The 25858-nt window shown below is 35.0% G+C and overlaps 1 protein-coding gene across 36 annotated transcripts in view; it reads left to right on the forward strand.

Annotated features, from left to right (window-relative positions):
- The window catches only part of TRDN (triadin), a 362517-nt gene continuing 336659 nt past the window's right edge, over positions 1–25858 (forward strand). For 30 of the 36 annotated variants that reach the window (XM_057311074.1, XM_057311078.1, XM_057311076.1 and 27 more), the window contains exon 1: positions 1–524. In XM_057311074.1, the coding sequence (XP_057167057.1) occupies positions 503–524 (22 nt within the window). In that variant the 5' untranslated portion in view covers positions 1–502. The other 6 variants (XM_057311093.1, XM_057311098.1, XM_057311101.1 and 3 more) reach the window with 2 other exon arrangements.

A 25858-nucleotide genomic window follows, 5' to 3' on the forward strand; every position in this document is an offset into this window, starting at 1 on the left:
TAAGATTACTTTCAACTCTTTATTTCATGTTTTCTGACATAGACCCCAAGATCTGTAATTATCTTAGGGAAACTGCGGGGGCTTAGACAGCACTTTTTACTTACTTTGTTGTTGTTGTTGTTTTCCCCCTTCTTTCTTTGGGTCTGGAGAGCTGGTGTGTGTGTGTGTGTGTGTGTGTGTGTTCCCCTAGAGTGCCAAAAAAAAAAAAAAAAGTGCTGAAGAGTCCTAGGGAGATGAGGCTATTTTTGTTCGAAGCTGATACTTCTGCCTGAGCCACAAGTGCAGCTTGGAAAGGGCTCAGGTTGTTTCCAGGGGGAGAACTCTGCAGAGAAGAGACGAAGTTCCGCAGGACAGCAAAGGGGCACCAGAAACAGCCAGGAAAACGAAGAGCCCTCACGTTTTTCACACAGAGCCCCCTATCAGAGTTCTCGAATTCTAAAGTATTCTGCAAAGTGTCACTGGACCGGAACCTTCCGCCTGCCTTTCCCTTTCTCCAACCACCATGACTGAGATCACTGCTGAAGGTACTGCGACCATTTTCCAATAGTACCAATTAGGAAAAAAAGGTGGAAATCGACAGTGACATTGACGGTCAAGTTGTAGACTTAAATGTTGCTTTTAGATATTTGTCTCGATCAATGATTGTATATGGGATTGGAGAAGTGGATTTGGGAGCATAGAGGCTGACAGATCAGTGTGTTGGGGGAGTGAAGGGGTTTCTCTGAAATTTTGCATGGGCAAACTCTTCTGTGCTATGCCAAAGGCCCCAGTAGGTACCAGTTGTCACCCGCACCTCTATAAATAGCTATGGGCATGTAATGTTATGGCTGATATCTTACCTTGCAAAAATTACAAGACTTGCAAGGATAAAGACCACAATGAGCTAAAAATGTTGCATTTAATGTTTAATTGTAGAAACTGATTTTGAGCATTTTTGCCTTATGATATTTTAAAATGGAGATTTTAAATATGTTTTTCCTTTCTAACTTCGGTGTATAAATATGCACACACATGTACATATGATTTAAGATGTAAATGCTCCCACAAAATTTGTCTATATTTTACTATTGGTAGATATACAGAGACACAGTTGGAAATACACAAAATGGAGATCAAGATTTTAAAATAAAGCAATTCAAATTCTGATTCTTTTCACACACCTATGCCTCTTTTACCTCTATATGGTGAACTCTTTCTATTAAAGTAAATATTTTTTTTCAGTGCTTCTTCTGAAAAGGTTTATGCCATAACTAAAACATAATGTTTTATTATTTGATCATGATAGCAATCATTTCATCTGTATATAAATATGTAAAATATATGTAAATATAAAAAATATATATATTTCTTAGAATGAAAAGACCCTTTAAACAGCTAAAGCATTTTGAATACAGACACAATCCAGTTCTAGTTGGGGTAAAAATCTGGGAGGTGGATCTAAAATTTGCTTCTGACAGCTGTAAGAAAATCAGACAGGTGGTGCTCTCATCAGCTTCCAAGTTGAATGCTGCTCTGGTTTGTTTTTAATTAGACAACTGAAAAATAGAACGTGTGGTTTTGGCTCTTTGCATAGACGTTAGCATGGACACAGTGATTTTGGAGTTGGAGATTTTCAGTCAATATTTATAAGAAGAAATGTCTTACTTGTACCTTCCACTGAGAAATTTAGTCTGGCACCCCAAATTGATAAAAACAATTACTGAGAGGTTTCTGTGTATCAGGTATTTTGCTCAGGACTTTGTGTTATTTACTTATTTAAACCTCATACAATTCAGTTAAGCCAGCATTATTATCTCCATTTTGCACAAATAGAAACTGTAACTCAGGTGTTCGGTGACTTGCTCAAGACTATGGCAATCCCAAGATTAGAAGCCAGCTCCCTTAGATCTAGTTTGTGTTATTTCTCTTCTGTAAGAGAATATCAGGCTTACTCTTCACCAGTTTTAGTTGAGAATTTGCTAACTAAATATAAATAGCATTTTTCCCTATTCCTTAGATATTCTGTGTCATGTGCCTTTAGTTTGTCTTGAAGAGAGCTATCTATAACAGCTGCTTGCTTAGCTCTGCGCAAGTTAGTAAGATACCTATGAATGTGTTTCCCTCCCTGTGGATGGGGGTGGGGTGGGGGGTTGGGGGGGTGGGCATCTGGCCGATCCAGGACGTCATGACCAAATCATGTTTGGTTTGCCTGTGGATTATTCTCTGTAGAACTTATTATTCTCTGTAGAACTTGGCACTTGATTCATAAAACTTTTTACAGGAGAATTCTTGATTATGAAATAGAACTTTTGTTTCTATCTTCTCCCCATGGAGCATCTAAAAGATTCTCGGAAGACCTCTTGGAGTCTCCCATAAAAATCTGAATTAGTAATAAAGTGTAAAAACACCAGCTAGTAAGGGTCATTTCCTGCTCCCTGGCCTTTGCAGTTCATAGGATCTATGTTATCTGAACATCAATTATGTGCTTTTTTCCTTTTCGGAAATGATTTATTAATCATATTTCTCAAACGAAAATTATACTGTGAACTAAGAGCTGAGTTTTTAAGGCTCACACCTCAGTCATTCTCTGAGGTTATCCAGAGCTTCTGGCATACTTCTCTCCTACACACTTTTTATTTTGTCTTCATGATTCTCACTTTTTTGTGTCCCAGCCACAATAGCCTTCTTTTCGTCTTTTATAAGGGGTGGGATTTTGTACAGAACTTTGGTACGTGTTATTCCCTTAGCCTGGAATAGTCTTTCCTCTCATCTGCTGTATTTCTTTTGCCACCACTTCAGGGCACATTACAAAAATGTAAGTACTGCATCAGTGGCCTGTGACATCTACTAATGACTCTTCCCATCCATTTGTCACAAAGCAAGCAAATACAGTATAGCAATTATGAAAGATAGAGCTAGAGTAGTCCTTTAGAGAGCTCTAGTCCACTGTTTTGACCACCATTTTTGGAAAACTGAGGCTCATATGGATTAAATGACTCTCCCATGGTCATTGATAATTAGAGGAAGTCTGAAGATATAATTCATGTCTTCTGTGGCTTCTCTCAGTGCTTATTCAACTATAACGCAGGACACATTGATAAAACTTACCAAGTTCTTTACAGAGATTACCAGTGCATGTTCCAAGCTGGACTACTTCATCTGATAGAACAAAGGAAGTAATGCTAAATATGGAATTGTGGTTCAGGTACAGAGCCATAGATGAGGTAGAACTAGGACAAAGTTGAAAGTCAAAGGATTTTAGAGAAATTGCATCTTTGATTCTGGCCATGATGAATTTATGAAGATAATTATAATGACATTATAATAACAATTCACATAAAAAACTAATGATGTACTATATGTTGGTTAATTGAACATAATAAAGAAGAAGTCTATAAAGTAATAATAATAACAATTCACATGTATTGAGAAGACATTAAATGCCAAGCACTGTATGAAGTTTGTTATATGATCAGGACAACTGAATGAGATAGATACTTTTATCATTGCTATTTATAGAATATGAACTTGAGGTTTAGAGAGGTTAGGGATTTGCCTGAATTCACAGAGCTGTACACAGTATAGCTATGATGCACATCCAGATCTCTACCTGAGTCATGTTGGATTCTTCTCCTTGCTGTGTGACTGATAGCCTGCCCTTACTTCGGAGTTGACAGGGGCCCATGTTAGGCCACTGTTCTGATTTGGCCGGTGCTAGATTGAGTAGGTTTGATCAGGCCACAGACTGGATCAGACTCAAAGGGGCTAGGGTTTAGGACTATAAATAGCCTTCTGCCTTCTTTCCAGAGGCTGTTATTCCTAGACAAGTGCCAAAGTTAGCTCCGCTTACGAGTTTCATGTGAACTTGCAACGACCAAATTCAGCATCTATTTGACAGCATACAGCACTATTCAAAATACCTTTGCAGTAATTTCGATAGTTAATTCTTTTTTTTAAGTATAATTAAATCTTAATAGCTTTGTTGAAAAGATAGAGACTTTTTAAAAAACTGATAAAATATGTAATTTTTTCAAATTGCCAAGATAAGTAATATGCAATCAAATTATGCTTTACAATAACATCTATGTAACTGTGTTCTCTGGGTCCAAAGATTTTCAAAATATAGGGATGTACAAATTTCTACATAATACATTCAAGTTGGTACAGATCCTATATATAATTAACTTGTAATTTACTAGAACACTTAGTTAAGGGAAATTCTTTTTTAAAAAATTAGAAATTAGGTCAAACTCTCAACTTCTAAACTATTATATAACTTCAGGATTCAGGAGAGGGTTTATCATACCATATATGGGATTGTTTCCTCACTATTAGCTCAACCATGTTTTACTCCTTCTGTAACAAACCCGTGGAAGGATTTGATATTCAAAATGTAGAGCAAAAATGGTAATTTATGTTACACAATGCACTGCTTCAACAGACTGGATAGCACATGAGCACCCATTGTTGCTCTCAGGAAAAAAAGATCGAGGATTCACAGCCAGACTAATTAACTATGCACACGAGTTATGTCACCTAGAGCAACAGATGGTGAAATTAAGAGAAGGAGGAGATCCAGCCTACATATTTGTGTCTAACTTGCCAAAACCGAGTGGCTATTCTGGCCTAAGTCGAGACGACTTGGGTTGGGTTGGGAGGATGAAGCACTAGGTTCAAGCCCCAATCACTTCCAAATTATGTTCTCCTGTTCCAGAAAAGCAATACACCACATGGAGAATACTATTTTTAGTTCCACAAACACATTTTAAAAATTGACATTGACAAGACAGTGTATTTGGAGAAGGACCATGATTGTAAGAGGCACAGTTAAATGAAAAGACTTGTGCACAGGTTGTTTAAGGAGAAGATTGGATTTTTTTACTATGCAGCACTAGGGGACAAAGTGAAAACTCATAGATAACAGTGTGGAAGCCACAAAAAGGCAAACTCTTGGCAAAATATAATGCAAAGCCTAACCAAGCATTAAAATGACAGCTAGAACTAACTCTTCTGATTCAGAAACAAAAAACAGAAAAAGGAAAAATACATAAACAGAAACAAAAGAAAAGCAATGAAAGGAACACAGTCTCTAGTTGTCAAGAAATAGAGTGAGAAGAATATGCTAAAAAGTACACCGTAGCATGCAATCAGCAAAATCCAGTCCACGGGAACCTCTACGGTACAAACAACCCAGTACCTTCAAAGAAGTTACTGGAAACAAAAAGAGATGAAAAGGAAACCTATAGATTAAAAGAAATATAAAAATAGAGCAACCCATCACAATGGATGATATTAATGAATTACTTTATCTTCAGTGGCACAGCCATATTGCGGCTATGTTTTAAAATTACTTATATAATTTGAAGATACATACGCAAATATATATGGATGAGATGATACAATGTTTGAAACTTGCTTCTAAGTAATATACTACAGAGGAATATCAATGGGGTATATGTGGCATCGCACTGGCCATGACTTGATTATACCGGGACTGATGATGGGTACACAGGGTTTTGTTACAATATTCTGCCAACTTTTGTGACTATTCAAGACTCTCCTTAATGAAGAACTAGGGGGAAAAAAGAACAGAGCTGATTTTTTAGTAAATATTTACTTTTTTGATATATATATGGGTCAGTGAATCCACTGACATCAAATTTATGTGTAAGTGCAAATGCTGTCTAAATTAACAGTCTGTTATTGAAATGGAAATGAAATATGCTTGAATTAGACAGAGGGGTCCAGAAATGTGCATGACATTTGTAACAAAAAGGAAATAATGATTAAAAAAATATATCTGTTATAATGTGGGGATTTGGAGGTTAGTTTCATTTCGTTTTTCAAAATTTTTAATGACATTAATTAGATATCTTAATTAGTAACAGATCATTTTTTGAGATTGTCCATGTGAAAACCTGAAAAGAAATTAAAAACCTAAGAAGTCAATATGAAGCAAGGAAAATAGTTCTAAAAACTGCTATGGTCAGGAACATCATATTTATTGACAGGGCATTAAGGACCAAGTCTTGCATGAATATCTTTTTAAAATATCACAGAAACTCTGAAAGGCTAAGAGACAGATATCACAGAAATCCGATCAGTCTGATGCTAAAACTTCTCAATCTTCTTTCCTGCTCAAGTTGAATTTAGAAAAAGAGAAGAAAAGCCGACTGTGAAAACCAGTGGGTGACATAATTCATTGAAAATCAGAAAAGGTAGTGTAGAGCTGACAGAAGGCAGCATTAAAGTAATTCAAGGCAGCATGATAGAGTACAAAGTATGTGGAGTTTAGAACCCAGAAATCTGGGTTCAAGCCCCAGCTCCGCTACTTCCCATACATTGTCTGGGGTGGGGGTGGGGTTGGGGGTGGGATTGGAATGAGGAGCCTCATAGGAGGCCAAGTAATAAGGCCAGAAGAATTTTTTCGGCTTTTTACAAGATCATGCTTCTTGGCAAATGATGTTTACGTATATATTTAAAAATTGTGCAAAGCATCCATGCTGCAAAACCTACAGTGAAACTGAACAGAAAATGCATCTTTTTAGTATCAAACTTTGCTGGGTTCCATTAAGAAGCTTTTTGTTGTAGCTTTTGTTATTATTTGTAATAGTGATTCTTTTTTTTTCTCCTACCACGTTTTCAGCACACAGTACCCTTGGAAGATGTTCTGCTTGTCAGCTTAAATGCTTAATTTTCTCCTATTTGTTTTTGGTCATCATTGTGACTATAATTTAAAAACCATGCTACTTTTACAATGCAAAAATGAATTGAGCCTATTCAGCTATTATTCTAAAGGCTTAGGAATCCTTAGAGACTCAAAGCCTTCAATGCTGTTTGCATTAATTTTTAATCAGTTAACAATATTTAATATGAGAGAAACATAAAATGGTGCAACTAAGCAATTTTAAAGTGGTCTATATTGACCTTTGGGTGGAATATATCAATTTGAAAAGAGAATGTGTACATATATGGTTAAGATTTTCCAGTTAAGCTTTTGGTTTTCCAGTTATGGAGTTGAAATCATTATTCTTTTCTTCCATCAAATAAAAAGAAACCCTTTGGAGAAATGTTTAATATATTTTTAAAATTCAGATTATTTAAAGTAACACATTTAAAAAGAGCAAATTAGGGAAAAACCTTCATCTGAAAACCATGCATTAACATAATACAATAATTCCAAGATATGGAGTTTTGTTTCTCTTCAACTCAAAGTTCTAGGAAAATCCAGCAAAGTTAAGTTTAGCTTTCCCTAGTTCCCATTTTCTCTGAAAAATTGGAGTACCATGAATAATTTCTGATAGGAAGTGCTTATTTGGGTGTCACATGAACATGTATTGCCCCGAGTGAGGGTTAAGCAGAGATAGATGAACTTTCTGGTCCAAAAAGATAGTATTTTCTATCTTCAAAGGAAGTTAAAAAGAATTTCCTTGGCAAATGTGTAATGAAGAAAGTCCTGCTTCTCTCTGTACAAGTTATGCTCTCTAAACATCAAACATCTCCACGTCTCTGTGCCTGAAGTCAAGCTGCCAAAAGCACATGGAATTTACGATTCTGAGAGGTCCTTTGGTATGTAAATGAGCTGTTTCCTCATAAACCACAGAGTCCATCTCACTTATGATGTACTTCATGTTACATTGAAATATGTATGGTTTAGATATTTCCTAGTTCGGTAGCTGTGGCAAGGGCTGGGGTATGTGGTCTTCACTGAAACAAATTGAAGATACAGTCTTTTAATCTAGAAGAAGAGATAATTTATGTTCGTTCAGCAACCTGCTTTTTACAGGGGAGCATGAGGCTAGAACTTCCTGTTAGAAACAGGTTTTCTCGTTGTTACTCATTTGCTGCATCCTCCCCCTCCCCCCCCCACAGGTTTCTGATATGTTGAGAAAAACAAAAGAAAAAAAGAGCTACTAGTACAATATATGCATAATATAGATGATATGATTAATATAATTAATATAATATAATTTAGGGCATTAATGAGCTTATGGATGTGAGAGAATCATTTTCCACTTGTTTAGACCTTCAAAACATTCTTAGCAAGGTTTCCCTGGAAAATTTATTGTTGCCTGTTAAAATAATATGGTCATATGACTAAGAGAATTTTCTGTTTGTGGTAGACATTTGATATAACATCAAGACAAAATGGTAATTATAAAGTGACATTTCTTTGACCTCCAGTGCCGGAGCCATTATTTTTATCCATCGTTATTCTTATTTAACTTATGTATACTTGCTTGCGGGAAAAGAACACAGTATAAAATCTGTATGTTCCAAGTATGGTAAAATGCCAAGCTTTTGAATTTAAATATGCAGAAGCATTAGGCATCGCATTTAGAGGGAAGCAAGCAAACAAAATACATCCATGTGAAACATAACAAAATTATAGACTCTGCGGTGTTATCAACCTACAATTAGATTTATACAGCAGGAGGTCATGTCAGAGGTTCAGTTTAGTCAATATTTTAGAACCGGTAATGCACCAAGCTGAATACCAGACAATAGGGACATGAAGAGGAATAATACAAAGTCCCTGATTCTAATATAGTAGATCGAAAAACAAGCAGGAAAGAGCAAAAAATAATCATTAGAGGAAGACTAGACAGATATAAAAACATATAACTCCAATTTGGATTTATGAATGATGAGTGTTTAATTTAGTTGACAAAGTCATGCTATTGTTCATAAATCTTATGATCACTGAGGACACATTGAAACTTGCTTAAAAAATAACTTTAGAGTGATAGAGTGTCCTATTCTTCACTCTGATGATTTGCAGTGCACAGGCCGTTGTCAGAAGGTGAAATGGCTGGCCAAAGGGAGGAGATCAAGAGTGGGTTTGATCAATGAAGAGATGAGGGAAGAAGATTTGGGTGGAAGGTGAGATTTAGTGATGTATGGGATGAGGCCCTAGGATGATCAAGGCACAGAGTTACCAGGCTAAGAAACTGGGTAAAAATCCCAGTTTAAAGACTCTAGTTTTTTAAAGGCACCCTACTGCTATGTCATTGAAAAGGATGGATACCTTATATTCATGACTTATTTTGAACTTGTAGTTTATTACAATCCCTAGTTTCTGGCCCTCCTATGTGAGTATGCTCCTAGTATTTGTGTGTCCATTGCTGCTTTTGATCCCCAAATACTCTACTTTGAGCAGAGTTTATATTTTTGGAATGCTATTTCCAATTCATGAACAAATAATGAGATAATACTGTTAGGTACACATTAAATAACTTTCTTCAGGTTAATACTGAGAAATAAGCTGTTAAAAACTAGTTTTGCGGTCAACATTGTTCTAAGTACTATGAGAACTAGTGTTATATTCCAGTGGTCTTGGGGTTCTATAAAAGCACCACATTAAGCATTGAAGCAAAGCAAGAGGGTTTTCGAGATATTAGGGAAAGGCCTTTATTAAGGAACAGATGAAGAGACATGATCCTTAGTCCAAGGTTCAGAAGACATCATGAGGAAGTATGTAGGGTAGCAGAAATAGCTAGATTTAAGCACTGTCAGCAGAACCCTCTACAGATTTTGCTCATAGTGACTGAAAGGGTTATATTAGAAATATTAGTTTTGACAGCTACCAGAAGTTTTGCTTATCTCTTGAATTAAATAGACCAGGTTTACTATTCAGTTTCTGTCCAGTCTCCCTGGATTCGTAAACCTTGTAGGTTGTGACTAGAATTGACTTCTTATAACCATAATCTAGCCCGGGTCCCTGTCTTTGAGTGATGTAGGCTCTCAAAACCCAGGTGTTTTGGAACATGGTATTCTTATCTTTGTCCCTTCACTCTGCCATTCACTTATGGATGAAAAGGGGCCAAAGTGTTGACATCCTTAAAGATATTCGTTCACTTAATAAGCAAGTATATTTCAAGTATTTGCTTTGGCCAGTAACTGTGCTAAATCTGAGGATGACTGTGAAATATATATTCATCTGGCCCTCAAGGAAAAATTTCTAATTGTATTAATAACTATATGATACAGCCTGCTAGTTCTAAGTTGCCTAAAAGAAGAACAGACAAAATTATATACAAAAATCGTGAGATAGATTATTTGGTTTCTCGTCACTCAAGTTTAAAGTAGACAATATTTACACATATGAAAGAGCTAGAGTATGAATTAATATGTAACAAATAAACAAATCAAGTGTTTTGAGGTATGATTGGTAGGAAAATCTGAGAAGCAGGAGAATAGATGAACTTGGTTGATTAAGGACTATTATAAAAGAGTAGGACTTAAATAAAAACTTGAATGATATCTCTAAATGAAAGAATGGGGGCATAAAGGAAAAGTAAAGAATTAAGTTTTTACTAACATGCCTAGATCCTAAAAATTCCAGGTTAATATATTTAGCAAACAATTATTTGATATTTTTTTACTAACTTAATATCTTGGTCTCACACCCTATGCCAGAGGATCAAAGCTGGAGGAGGCATCTCTATTGGCATTTCGGGCAAGAGAATTGGTCAAAGGTCTTTCCAAGACATTGCAGGATAATTAGCACATAGTAGCACCCTTCACATCATTTTGACTTCATAAACAACCACAAAGGCTTTCCTATGGCGATACTAACTACACTCCAGTTAACCCACAAGAACCTAAGATAAAGGTGAACATAGGTGTTAGTGGTTGCAAAGGAAGTGGGATCAAAGTACTCAACAATGAGAGAGAAACTGCTGGCTTACTTATCTTCCAATTCTACATGGAAGAGTTTTTTAGGTCAACATAAAGGATTTGGATTAGTGGGAAGGTCTTTTTAAATATTTTCCAACTACGTTACCAGTTACCAACTAAGACTTAGTATACTAAATCAGTTACCACTAAGAGTTACCAACTAAGTTACCAAATAAGAGTTAGTATACTAAATATACCATCTATTTCAATGATTCAAAAGTTATTTGGGATAGAATAAAATCCTTTCTGAACTGTAATTATACTTGGCTTTCTTAATTTACACTTATAATTCTATAGTGGAAAGGGAAAAAAAGATGATTTTAAAGAAGTGTGAGGCAAAGTGATTCACAAACCAAATGGAATGACACAATTTCCCCTGGAGAAAAATCAGTGAAAGGTGATGGCTTATTTTCTGTGTCCTTGAGCTAATGAGTTGAGAAGTGACAGCATAATTTGAAGAGAAACACAGGTGGAAACATCTCTGATAGGTAAATTGAAAGACAGTACTTTGGAAAATTGCTTCATATAGTTTTACAGAAGCTAAATAATAAACCTGAGAGTGGATTATATTTCCTTACTTCACAGTCACCCTGTATTGTGACATATGAACTCCACATGTCTTGTTGAAGTACTTCCAATGTTTCTTTAATTCCTTGTAACACTACCAAAATGACAAATATGTTTTCCAATCTTGTAGGAACTCACTTAGAATTAAGTTGTTAGCTAACACTGACCTGGAAGCCAAAATGCGCAAAAACTCTAAGTGAAAAAAAATTAGATAACAGTGGCAATTTTTTAATAACACTGCCCCACTTGGTTTTCAAGAGACCAGTCAGCTCATCAGTTCAGAGTTAAAACAATGTTATGAGTCATCACAGTTTTTAAAATAGTAAAAAAAAACTTTTTGTAAAATATAGGTGAAAGCTGCATAAATCGTATATATTTGTATATCATTTACTAAACAATAATGGAGTTGACATCCACATAACCAGTACCCCGTCCAGGAAACAGTTTCCATCACCTCTGAAGAATATTCCCACCTGCCACCCACCCAGTGACTCTCATTTTGGTTTTGCTTTCCAATCAAGATTCCTTCTTCTCCAACCCTTTCTCCACAGGGAACAACTATTCTGACTTTCTTTTATAACAATTTTCTTACTTTGCTCTGTAGTTTTATGACCTGCACATCTATAAACAATACAGTTTAGTTTGGCCAAGTTTGTTCTTTACATAAATGGAACCACACAGCATGCATTATTCTGTATCTTGTTGCATTAATTCAACACTCTGTAAGACTCACCTGTTTTGTTGTATGTAGTTGTATTTCATGCTATTCTTGCCGCACAGTTTGCACTGTATGAATGTCATCACTTGTTTATGCATTTGAATTTTCTTAAATTGAAGGGCTCTAATGAACAATAAAGCTATGATCATTTTTCTTCTTTTTAGCTTTGATATTCTATGGCTCTATCATCAATGTGTATTTATTGCATAGCACGGTGCTCTATGTTAAAAAGGTGAATTCAGCATGAAGAAGATGCCTTGCTCACTCAGATTGGGTAGTATGTATATTATCATTGAGATCTAGTCAAAAACCATGGAGAAAGTGTGACCTCAGTGGCAATCTACCAGAAATGCCCTAGCTTGTTTTAAGGAAGAAATTGATGTATCCCCACGAGATATATAAAATGGGTATTTGGGAGAACAGGGAGATATGAATAGAATAGTAAAGACTTCTCAGAGTTAAAGAAGTAATCCTCCTGAGACTGTATAGGTAGCAACTCAAATGTTGATATTTAGATCCAGCATAACCTAATATAAAAAAGAGATTGTTCAACAAATATTATTGAATGAAAGTGTATAGAGGCCAGGAGTTCAGCATGTGCATACTGAAACTCATTACCTTTTTCCCTTTCAACTATTCCTATGACCCTACAGAGTTTTATCTTTTTCCCATTTGTTCAGTCTCTAAAGTTTGGATTCCTCATTTCTCAATTCCAAATTTTCCTCTTTACTCCCACTGTTCCTGCTTTAATTTAAGTTCAAGTCATTTCATATTTGGATCCCTATATGTGACACAATAGCAACATTTCCCACCTCACATGCTCTCTTATAATGTGACCTTGACTCTTTTTCCACTCAAAAGTGAAGTCTATTTTCCCTCCTCTTGAATCCAGAGAGCCATGTGATGATTACCTCAACATATAAAATATAATGAAAATGATACAAATAAGATTTTCAAAGATAGATCATAAAAGTTCCAGGCATGTCTGTCTTTCTGTCTTGGGATATTTATTTTTGAAACCATGTTGCAAAAAAGTTGAATCACCCTGTAGCGAGGCCCATAATAAGAGAAACAAGGTCCTTGGCTGATGAACTCAGCTGAGCTCCCGGTCAACAGCCAGTGCCAACTTTTCAGCCATGTGAGTGAGCCATCTTGAAAATGGACTTTGCAGTTCCCAGGCGAGCCACCCTAGCTGATACTTGTGGAGCAAAGACAAGCAATGCCTGCTGAACTCTAAACAAATTGCATATTTCTGAGCAAAATAAGTGATTATAGTTGTTTTAGGCTGCTAAATTTTGGGATGTTTTGTTATGCAGCAACACATAACTGTTACACTAACTGTTACAGTGCTACATAACATCATGTAATTTCCTAACCTCTAACCCATCTTCCAAATGATTACTAAATTAAATCTATAACACTGTACAGCCCATTGACTAATGGTTAACTCATTCAGTGTACTGCTACTTCAGCCAGGTTCAGTTGATGTTAGTCAATTGAAAAATCGTTATACCCCTACAACTTTATCAGTCATTTATCCACATATTCAATACTTTATTTATTCAAAAATGTTTAAGGAATGTTGACAATTATAAAAGTATTCTAGTCACTGGAGATATGCTCATTTAAAAAAAAGAAGAGAAAGAAGGAGGAGGAGGGGTGTGGGAGGAGGAAAAGGGAAGGAAAGAATAGAGAAGACGGAGAAGAAAGAAAAAGAAGAGGGAGAGGAAGAAGAAATTCCTGCTGTCAAAAGACTCATTGAAGCAAATTCTCAATTACACCCCACTTGGAGATTTTACAAATGTGAATGATCATTTTCTTTTTTCTTTTCTTTTCTTTTTTTTTTTTTTTGGTTAGTGTGCTTAAAATGTGTCCTGGTTGTGGGCCAGGTAATTTCAATGTATAGGATCTCCACATAATACTTTGTTCTCCTGAGGAGGTTTAAGCAACACTTTGCACAGAGAAGTGCTCACATAATGTGTATTGGTAAAGAGTAGAGAGAATATTAGTTATGGTATACAGAAAAATGACCCTGTAGGATATCCATGCCTCAACCCCCAGATTCTGTGAATATGTTATCTTACGTGGCAAAAGGGAGTTTGCAGGTGTGATTAAATTAAGCGCCTAGAGATGGGGGAGATTATCCTGGATTATCTGGGTGGACCTAATCTAACCACATGAGTCTTTAAAAGTGGAGAACGTTCTTGGTGGTGGTTAGAGAGAGATGTGATGTCAGGACTTGACTGGCCACTAGTGACTTTAAGAAGGGGGAAAGAGGCTGTGAGCCAAGGAACACAGTAGCCTGTAGATCCTGGAAAGGGTAAGGAGACTGATTGTCCCCTGCAGCCTCCAGAAAGGAATGTAGCTTGCAGACACCTTGATTTTAGCCCCTTGAGACTCGTGTTGGACTTCTGAGTCACAGAACTGTAAGAAAATAAATTTGTGTTGTACTGAGCTACTGAGTTTGTGTTCATTTGTTACATCAGCAGTAGAAAACGAATATAGTGCTCTCTATCTGATTATTGTAAATCTTTCTTTTACACTAAGAGACACATTTTCAGAGGGCACATAGAAAATTGACACAGAAGAATTGCAAATTTATTTTCCACAAAATATTTTTATATAAATCACTTTTTAAGTAAAATAAATAAGTCTCCCTTTTATACGAGTGACCTGAGGCTAAAAAGGAGCCTCATTTTCAAGGTCACAGAGCTCATTATTGGGACAATTAATAATAGATTAATAATTAACTAGGTTATTATCTTTGCAGAAATGTACGCTGATTTTTCTTCCAATAAACTGAGTTTTCTAGTAAATAACATTTTCCCCTTAAAAATCAGCAGTTAGACACTTCATTTTGGATAATTGCATATCTTAGGAAAGAGGGTTATAGTTTGTGCAGTATACATTACTTCTAATCTCTACAATGGAGTGTCTGAGTGGCTCAGTCCGTTAAACATCTGCCTTAGGTTCCGGTCATGATCCCAGGGTCTCCTGTTTAGCGGGGAGTCTGCTTCTCCCTCTGCCCCTCCCCGCTGCTTGAGCTCGCTCTCTCTCAGAAAAAAATAAATAAATAAATAAAATCTTTTTAAAAATATCTCTACAGTGATTCTGCTTCCATTCGATACTATGAGCATTTATGAAACACAAATTGTGACTTGTTCGATAATAACATTTGCATATTTATCTAGTTACCCACACACAATATATAATACATATTGTCCACGCTGTCTAGATGATTACAAAGGGAACTTCTTTAAAAGGCTCCCTTAGTTCTTAGCCCAGGACATCTTGTCCTTCTTTGGAATGGGTATCCTTCACCCTCCTAGGTTTGCACACACCAGGAAGCTATGCACATTTTCCCCTGGATAAGAGCCTATTAATAGAAAACTGACACTGCAGCATTTAAAAAAAAAAATCAGGTCAGAGATTAATTTCATAGAACCCACAGGCATGTCAGCTAAACATGATCTGTTTGAGGTGGTGAAAATGTGTCATCACTTTGCTTGCTGTTCAAACAAAATAAATATGTTTCCCTTTTAAATTCAGATTCTGAGATATTCTTTCTCTCATTTAGGACTTCTAAAGTATCCTTGCATGAAATTCCTGCAGAGTTTAAGCTACTGACACAAGCTGCATGCTTACACCTCTTCCTAATAAGGCCAATTAAAGAAAAAAAGTGTTCAGAGTGTGGAATACAGGAAGATATGACAAATGAGATTAATTAAAATTGTTGAGGTAATAAAAGTGAGAAAAGAGAAACTTGGAATTAAGTAAACCTGAAATTAGATTTGAAGGAAAACAAAGTTGCCTTAGTTCTACCTGAAAACATTAGTTTCCTCTACATGGAGGAGCGCGGGTAGACGTACCTTTGTTGACGAATATGAAGGGAAATTTTCAGAAAGAAAATAATATAATAACAGAGCAAAATTATAAGTAGTAAAAAAACCGCATAAATATGTCATATTTGTATAGCATTTATATAGTATAAATGCATACGAACAAATAAGATGTATACATAAATTTGACTTGTGACGCATAGAATAAGATATGAATATAGAGCTTTTATTTTAATAAATATTGAGTTCCTACAACATATGAGACTCTGTCACGAAGCATTAAGAGAAATTATTTGGTCAGAATATCACAAAAAGATATAATATTGTTGCGGAGAATTTTTTTTTGATAAATACAACTAAAATAATTTTTTAAACATTTATTTTAAATACAATAGTTTAAGGTCCATCGCTAGTAATGACATTTTTATTCTAGAATAATTGTGCAAATGTGTCTTATTTTTCTAAATTTATACATCATATATCTTTGAATTAATATTAAAGGATCAATCAGGTTATTAAAAAACATAACTAAATATTGTCCTATAGTAATACTTACGTTCTATGAATGGTGGAAAGTTAGAGGTAGGAAGTGAGGTATACACACTTAGACCAATCCCTTCCAAACTTTGATGTGCATTATGAATCAGCTGGGAATTTTGCTAAAAGGCAGGTTCTAATTCAGTAGGTCTGGGGTGGGGGGCTGAGAATCTGCATTTCTAACAGGCTCTCAGGTGCTGAGAATGCTGCTGGTCCATGGACCACACTTAAAGAATATACTATGGTATTTAAGAACTGCTTAGAGAAAAATTCTGCTTTTGGTTTTAGACTCTAATTTTTCAACTGAAATAAATAAACCAATGGATATCCTGTGAAAGAGAACAAAAGAAGGAATAATTTATTATTATTTACATTTTATTTGTCCCTTTAAACAGTGTGTATGAGCCCTTTTAGGAAAAAGAGTTCATGATGCTGGGTTAATTGTGTGCCATCTGACTCCAGTTCATCACATGTATATAGTGGCGAATACTCCCAATTCTGTAAAATCCTTATAAGAATTTTTCACCCTTTAATGATATTTCTGTGATTGTTTATAAAGACTTAGATTTTAAAATGAATACAAATTGTATGACCTTTGGATGATTCTTTGCACTTAAAAATGATCAGTTATCATCAATTCGTATTTATTGAACATCACTGGGTATCTGATATTAGATTTGACCCTTTCAAAATGATTAGACACATGTCTCTCCATAACAGACTTCAAGCTATCTCAATGCTTAACTTAAAAGAGTTTCAACCAAACTGAGTAAATGAAGTTATTAAGCAGAATAAAATAGTTGATTAATAATGTTGATGACATTGATTGATTAGTGCTGAGAAAGGTTATGTTCTTTTCTCCTTAGGATGATAAATTTTGAATTCCTTATATAATTAGGAAGCATAAAAACTTGCAAATATATTTTTAAATACATTTATTCAAACAACTGCAGGCAAATCTCTAAGTTTATTTCAGTTGGAACTAGAAATGTTTCCTAGTGTAAATGTAGGTCGGGATTTAGCTCATGAAAATTAGTTGACCATTGGTTGGGCATTAGTTGTCCATTTCCAAATCACGAGTCTCTTTCCTAGTACACACGCTAGCATGCCATATGAGCCTTAGATTTGGTCAGTGCATGAAATTTTCCAATACCTTTGTAAGTGAAGGATGATGCAGTTGCTTTTCACACTTATTTTTGGTCATTATTCACTAAATGCACCACTTTCCCTTGATATTTAGTGCATCTAATTTTACCTTTATGCTATGTTCAGTTATTGATTTTATTTTTATGATGAGAAAGAAATATCATGATAATAAAAGAAGTAGCATTGTAAGAAAATAGAGTTGGAACAGGTTTCAAGGTCATTTCAAGCAATTTCACGTTAAAATACAAGAGTTATTCATGTTATAAAATTATGTGCCTGGAAACTACTTCTAGTCTTTCTCCTGTCCCTGAGCAGAAATACACTTTTACTGTAAGAAATGTCAAAGAAAATGAATATCTTTCTTATGGTTAAATATTTCCATGCAAGGATACTCAACATTTTCCTTAGAAAGCTATTTGTGCCTAAAAATACTTATGTCAAGATGTCCTCTCCTAAATCTCTCCTGTTAAGATTTAACACAGTTTCCTCTTTTATTTTCAAGCTTGAAAATAGCAGGTCACCATTGTCTTTATAGTGACCCTTTGTCTTGTAGAACACTAATCTTAAGCAGTCAGAGCTTTTGATTTAACAAGTTGAAAGAGACAAGAAGAAAAAGAAAATGCTTCTCCATAGGCTCTACATTATTTTTTTAGCCTCTTAATCATATTAATTTCTAACCTGCTAATTTCAAATGGTAGTGTATTTTGAGAATATGTAGATGTGATATTTCAAACCTTTATTAACAGGTAAAACAAAGGCACCACCTGACCAAAAAAAACAAAAACAAAAACAAAAAGACCAGCAAACCAATTAGAAGGAATGCCATCCTTGATTCTGGGCTTATGCTTACTGCCTAACTCTCAGCTTTGTGTATTGGGAATGTTCCATTAAAAAACTAGGTAAGATCAAACGGTCATAGATTTAAACTGCTGCCCTCCCCTACACTCACCATGTGACTTACATGACTTTTCTGAAAAGCAGTTTTGTTATCTACAATAGAAAGTTTCTAATGACAGGTCACAGGGTGCGTATATGAAAGTGCCGAACACTACCTGACACATACCAGGAGAACATAAATATTAACCCACTTCTTCTCTCTTATATTGATCAAATACAAGATGCGAGAGATCTGAGGAATCCTACATCTGTGTGCCGTATGTATGAATCAGACATACATATGATCAATAATATATAAAATTATTTTATTTTTGTTTTCTCATATAGTAAAGATTGTAATGTTCTAACTTACATAGAGTATAGCAGGGGACAATTGTCTCATTTTTCTTCCCCCACTTCCCCCATGTCTTATAAAGTATAACTTATTCTACCCAGTTTGGTTCTCTTGGTTATTCTTGAATTATTGGCATTTGCATTTTTCAGATTTAGAATTTACAGTAAAATCTTGTTATTAAAAACAATGAGTTTTTACTTTTTAATTTTCTTTCACATACTAATTTCATTTTAGTACTTTACACAATTACGGAAGTCCTAAATAATTTAATTCTTTCTTCCAGCTGTAAGAACTTGTACAAATGACTAGGGGAAAGAGGATCTTTCCAGGGTTAATTCAGATTAGCAGGCCCCTTATATAAATTTTCTGTTACTATGTAACAATATTACCACAAAATAAGTAGCTTACAATAGCGGGTAGTATCTCACAGTCTCTGTGTGTCAGGAGTCCAGCATGATTTAGCTGGATTTTCCACTTCAAGGTCTATCAAACATGCAATAATAAGGTGTCAGTTGGGGTGAGGTCTTATTTAAGGGGTAATGGGGAACAAATCTGCTTCCAAGCTCCTGTGGTTGTTGACAGAATTCAATTCCTTGTGATGGTAGAACTAGCCTCAGTTTCTTGCTGGTCCCTGGAAGACTCTGTTGGCCGGAGGTTGCTGTCAATTCCTAACGGTTGTCTCTAATTTCTTGCTATGACCACCCAACATGACCACCAGCAGGAGAGTCTCTGAGGCAAGTCAGATGTTATGATCTGATATAAGGTAATTCTGTACGCATCCCTTAGCTGCATCTTATTCATTAGAAGCATGTCTCAGGACACGTTCACACTGAAGAGGAGAAGGTTACGCAAGGCATAAATACCAGGTGGTCGATATTACAGAGGCCATCTTAGAATCTTTCTGCCACAGCCCTCTCTAGTGCAGGATCTAATCTCAGCTGAGCAGGTCAGGGACTTATCTATCAATTAGGGTTAGTCTAAATACCTAAATCCTATGAGCCTGGGTTGAAACATGAAATGTGCTTTTATTTATTTATAAAGGGTTTTGTCCTTCCAGGGACCAAAATATTTGGACTCAGTTCATTTCAGTCTCTTCCAGCATTTAAATGCTTGAATAATTTAATTAAAAGAAACTTTAGCTAGAAATAGAGCAAAGGAATTTTCATGGTCCCAAGGGGGGGGGGTCTCTCCGGAAATAGGAGATAATAATCATAGATCAGGACTCATGTCACTAAAAATCAGCTTCTATAGTGATCTAATTGTGAGGATGGGACGTTTCTGTACCATCGGATAGGGCTGAATTAACCAGGAAAAATGCTCTCCTGCTCTCCTTTTTCTGGAGACCACAGAAAATCTTTCATGCATCGTTTCATCACATTTTTATTTCAACACATTTTCAAGGTCAGATCCGATTTCCTCCATGTATTCAGACTCCAGGGGTCCCACGCAGGTGCTCAGGGGCACTTAATACAGTTTTTCCTTTTGTCATATGCTATGAAAAGCCTTAGGGAGCAGACTCATTTAAACTTGTTCCCAGAAAGTCCCAGTACTTGAGTAAAAGGAAAAGAAGAACTTGGTGTCCTTGCGATGAGCACCTGCTACTCCTCCCTCAGATTCCAGCTCAATTGTCACAGTCCATGGTTAAGGTCCTAATATAGGATTTCATAAGGCAGATGCATCTCCTTTGTAACATTTATCATAATTGCAATTGTCCATTTGTATAATTATATAATAGATATCTCTGCTACTAATTAGTCTTGGCCCAATGGAAGCAGAGACTATAAAGAAATTTGCTCACCTTTTGATCTCAAAAATGTAGCAAAGTGCTTGGCACCTGGTAGGCACTCAATAAACCACAGGGAATAAATGCGTATACGGGCGTATGGAAGGGGAGTTACCAGGAGCTCAGAGCTCACCCCAGGCCACCTAAGTGAGGCAACAGAGGTACCCTGGTTTGAAGCCGGGACCTGTATTAAGGGGAAAAGAATTCACAATGAGAATGGCACATGACTATGACCTAGCTGGGTCGCTCTTTCATGTACTCATTTTCAGCTCTTTCCTATTGAACGTTTGAATACCTGGCATTTACCACTTGTTGAACTTTAGTATATTTTTGAACGCCCTTAATAACTATTACATGTGAGGGATCGTTCTGTTCGTTGACAAAATCAACAGGACAAATAAAAATTAAGGCTGTTGGTGAAATGATTTGTAATTCCTGTTTGACACTTGATTCTTCAGTTTGCAATGTTAATTCATTGATTAATTAATTTTGCAACTTTAACTTATGAGAGGAGTTATTTTCAGGATTTCCAGTATTTTGTTCTAATAATTTGGAAATTTTCTTATAATGCATCCAGCCATTGAACAATCATGAAATGAGTGCCTCTTTTTTAACCTAGATATAGTAGAAAGTGGTAGTGATGGAGACCATGGGGCAAACAGACAGAAAATTCAATGTAGTATGGTAAGAAATACGTATGTTATATAAGAACAATTAGGATTTGTGTACAATATATCATGATAGTACGTGAGTAATATACCAGCCCATGCCATGGCCCAGGGACCAAAGTGGGAACGTTCTCAGGAAGGGATTCCATTTAGAGGAGATGGTTAAGTGAATTCTTAAAGAAACACAAGTCAGCTGGAAAAGAACAAAAAGAAAAATGATTGATTTCTTAATTTTGCCTCATCTGTGTCTTATCAACTTTTTAAAATCCTCTAATGTAACTAATAATTCAAGGTGTTCATCAACCAGTTACTTTGAAATTGGCAAGACAGAGTTCTTTTTTAAATATACAAGTATGTTTAAGGATAAAAGTAATATGAATAAGCATAATGAGGAAAAAAAGATACAATCCCATCACTTTTATCATAATTATATTATGATTTTATAACTTTGTTTCATATATTTGATGTAATAGTATAATATAATTTTGCATGAGGTTACCTTTGAGTAATACTTTATAATTTGATTTTTCATAAAAACTTCTTGAGCATCTTTTTCTTTCAGTAAATATAAATTTTCATCAGCATTTGTATTACTGTATTATAGTTCACGATATTGTTTATTTAGCCAATACTTTTATGTTGGGTCTTTATATTGCTGCTTTTTTTTTTTTTTCATTATTATCAACAATACATTTGGGGTGCCTGGTTAGTTCAGTTGGGTAAGTGTCTGCCTTCAGCTCAGATTGTGATCCTAGTCCTGGGATCAAGTCCCACATCGGGCTCCCAGCTCCACAGGGAGCCTGCTTCTGCCTCTGCCTCCCTCTCTCTCTGTCGCTCATGAATAAATAAATAAAATCTTTAAAAAAATACAGAAATGGTCATATTTTTTGCCCAGCATGATTAATTCTTCCGTAAAAATTTTTAAAAACAGATTCAGATGTATATTTTTTCAAAACTTATGTCACAAATAAAAATTTTCGTCAATAATACTATAACAGTATATAATAAAGATAATACTTCAATTAAGATAAAATAGATTATTTAATGAATAATACCTGGACATGGTTATGCATCTAGGAGAGTATCAATGATGTTGATATTGTATACCATCTCTGTTTATATTGTATACAAGAGTAAATTCCAGATGAATTAAGACGTAAATATAAAAAAATAAAACAAAAAGGTCTTGATTGAAAACTTAGAAAACTATGCAAAAAAAAGCTAGTGATGAGGAACTTCCTAACTAAGGCTGAAAATCTGGAATCTATACTTTTATAAAAGGTGGACATATGCATATAAATATGTAAATATGTGAGATGATAAATAATACCATAGACAAAGCAAGGAGGAAAGCAAAAAACAAAAAGAAAAACGCATTTTAGATATAAAAATTTAAAAAGTCTATATTTGGTCAGATGTATGTGTATTTATGTAAAATTCATGTTTATATGTGGACGGATTATAAAATTAAAAGATTTTTTAGTTGTGTAATAAAAATAGTGTAAGTAGTATTTAGTTAAGTTTGAAATGGTAAAACTTATACTTGAATTATTAAAATATTTCTTTTTCTACTTCACTAAATTATTTCATTTGATCATTATAATTTCATTAAATGTCCCCCTTTTTAATTTGCTTGCACAATTTGCTAGCAAATTGTTTATTCTTGGAAAACTTGGAGATAAACTTCAATTGACCAATGATGATGACCTTTGAAAAGATCTATCTTCCAATACTGAACTTTGGCTGGGCTTTATCCTTGACAATAAGCCCAAACTACCTATGCCACTATAAGTGAAAATTGAAAGTTTTACTCAATGACATTAACCATCAAAAATAAAATAGGAGGCTTAAAGCATATTGTAGCATAAAAGTTAATTTAAACTACGGTTAAAATTTATGAATAGCCATTTCTTTAGAATGGAATCTTTTTGTTTTCTTTATTATTAAACAGGCTTTTTAGAAAATAGTTTGGAACCATATTCATAGTATTATATGACTAATGTATAATGTCAGTCATTGCATGTTCTTCTCTGAAATGTCAGCTTATTCCTTCCCAATATGTTTGGAGGAGTTTTGTTTAGCCTTCCAAAGAGTATATATACATTAAATTCTTGCAATACTGTCTATTTCTAGCTAGTTGGTTTGCAAGAGTCACAATGATAGCATCCTGCTGCTCAAATTAAAAACTTATTTTGTAAACAGCTAAATCTTCCTGAATCTGGTCAACAATGGTAACATAAATCACATCCTCTTATGCATGGGGTGAAATATGCGTATGTGTGTGTATGTGTACGTGTAAACATTTGGCATATGCATTAATAATGATAAGTTGCTAAAAACTAAGATGTAATCACTTTATTCAAGTACATATCAAGCTATTCTAGTGACCAAATGCATCATTTTCCCCAGCAAACATGCTTCGTTCCCTCAGTATTGTCCTGGTGAATGACACCATCTACCTACTTTCTGGAGCTAGAACCTTAATAATCAAGTCATTGACATTCCCCACTCTCTAATCATGACATCACTAATTTTCTTCACTCCACAACTTAATCATCAAATCATTCAAATCCTGCAGATACTATTTCCTGAATACTTCTGAATTCCTTTCTTTTCTCTCCATTCCTCACGGCATCCCCAGAGTTCAGCTTCTTATTACAGAAACCTATATTTCTGCACAATTTTCGAATTGAGTTTCTGAGTCTGACTCAACTTCTGTGCTCTGCTACTTACTTAAACTTTTCAGAATACAAATATGATCAAGATCCTTCCGTGCAAAATTCAGCTCTGGCTTGCCATGTTATTTGTTAGACAGCCCGATTTCCTCATTTTAGCACTCACAGATATTGGAGATGTCTTTTCTTCTCAGCTATCTCTCTCCTCTTTTTTCTCCACTTTGCCGCAAATACCTTGTCTCCAGCGACATGCTTAGACCTGCAGTTTCTTAAATGCAGCCTTCTTTAATCCTCTAAGCTTTTACATGTGCTGTCTTGCTACCTGGTTTAAAGTGTTCCTCACATTAAATTCTCACAGTGGTCTATGCATGACATCTTCACACAATTAGCAAACAATGTTGTGGTTATGCTTCATTTGTCTATCTTAACAATTGCTAAACTCCTGGAAGGTAGAACCCGATCTTGTCTAATTTTTAATCTTCCATACTTGACTGTCATGGAAAACGTTCAATGTACATTTATTGATGAATGAAAAGAGGCCAAATTAGAATAAGCGCTCAATGGTCAACTTTGTTCAGCAATCTTCTGAGAACTCATCAATTTACTTCAGATAGATGTTACTTCTGTTGGTAACGATATTAACTCTAGTCTCATTTTCTTTAGCAAAATATAGGACAATATCAGTGGGGGTGGGTACATTATTGCAATTGATGCATCTAAGAAAAGTAGTATTAGAAGCATTTGAATTTGTAACTTCAGTTCATTCCCACTGGTATTTTTAGAAATGCATGCTTCAAGGTTGAGATTTCTGCAAAGATCCAAATTAAAAAAAAAAATGCTGCAAAGTGGATACACGAGGGAGTTTCCTGTTATTATCTCAACAAGAGGTTAGGATCTGTGGAAGGTGGACAGCGGCAGTAAGAAAACTATAAAGAATCTCAAATCTTTAAAAATTACAGAGAGCAGATCTAGGTCCATCTTTTTTCACTCTCATAGCAGAAAATGCCTGGAATAAGTAAGTGCTCAGTAAATATTAGATAAGCGAAGGAATGAATGAATAAATATGTGAATGTTGGGGTAATAAATGGATGAATGAGTGGATAAGTACATTGAACTCTTATTATAATATTAACCTACAGGGTGAAATAAATCAAATACAGTATCAAAGCAAGATGACCTGGCAAGTCATAACAGATGTCTATATAAAAAGAAAACAGGTATAAAGAAAGAAAGAAACTTTAGAAAGAAGAGAAATAATTCTAAACCTAATTTATTGTACTAAAATTCCAATAAAGATAAGATATGGATTGAGTTTGGTTGAAAAGAAAAAATCAAGTGTTTACATTTTTCCTAATAGCATCCAGATAGGACTAAATCAGGCTGTTCATTTCCAGGTTCCAATTGTGTGTTTGTGATCTTAGTTTAGATTATGTTTACAATTCATGAAAAACCAAACTTGGACAGAAACACAAGCATGCTTCTTTCTATAATGGCTTTCTAATTTCTTTTGTGCTGATTATATTTACAAACCACCAGAAAAAAAGAAAAAAAAGAAGTCAAAATGAATAGTATTATGGTTGTGATTGGATTTCAATAGCCCTATGACCTATCCATTATGTTATAGTAGCCTCTGGAAAAACAAAATACTTGAATTCTAAATATCTGAAATTTAAATAAGAACTGATGCTGGGTTGAATAATAAATCCCAATGCCAAAATTTAATTTTGTATTGCTGCATAATTTTTATAAATCTAAATTGCATACTTATTTTGAATATAATCATTGTCTTTTGGCTAAAGAAATAGTATGAAGTCATTGTTGTGGGGGAATAGCATAATGATTAAGGTTTGTCTTTGTGGCCGTTTTGAGATTTATCCTGGGCTGCATTTGACAGTCCATAGGGCATTTGGAAATAAAGAGAGTCTTCATTTGAAAGATGCCCTTTCTAACACCTACTTCCCTAAGTTCAGGGAGGGGAAAGTTTATGGTAAGCATCATGATTTTCATGGAGTTCAGTTTCTCTATGTTGTCAGCA

The sequence above is a fragment of the Ursus arctos genome, unplaced genomic scaffold, assembly GCF_023065955.2.
Source record: "Ursus arctos isolate Adak ecotype North America unplaced genomic scaffold, UrsArc2.0 scaffold_13, whole genome shotgun sequence".
Taxonomy (NCBI): Eukaryota; Metazoa; Chordata; class Mammalia; order Carnivora; family Ursidae; genus Ursus; species Ursus arctos.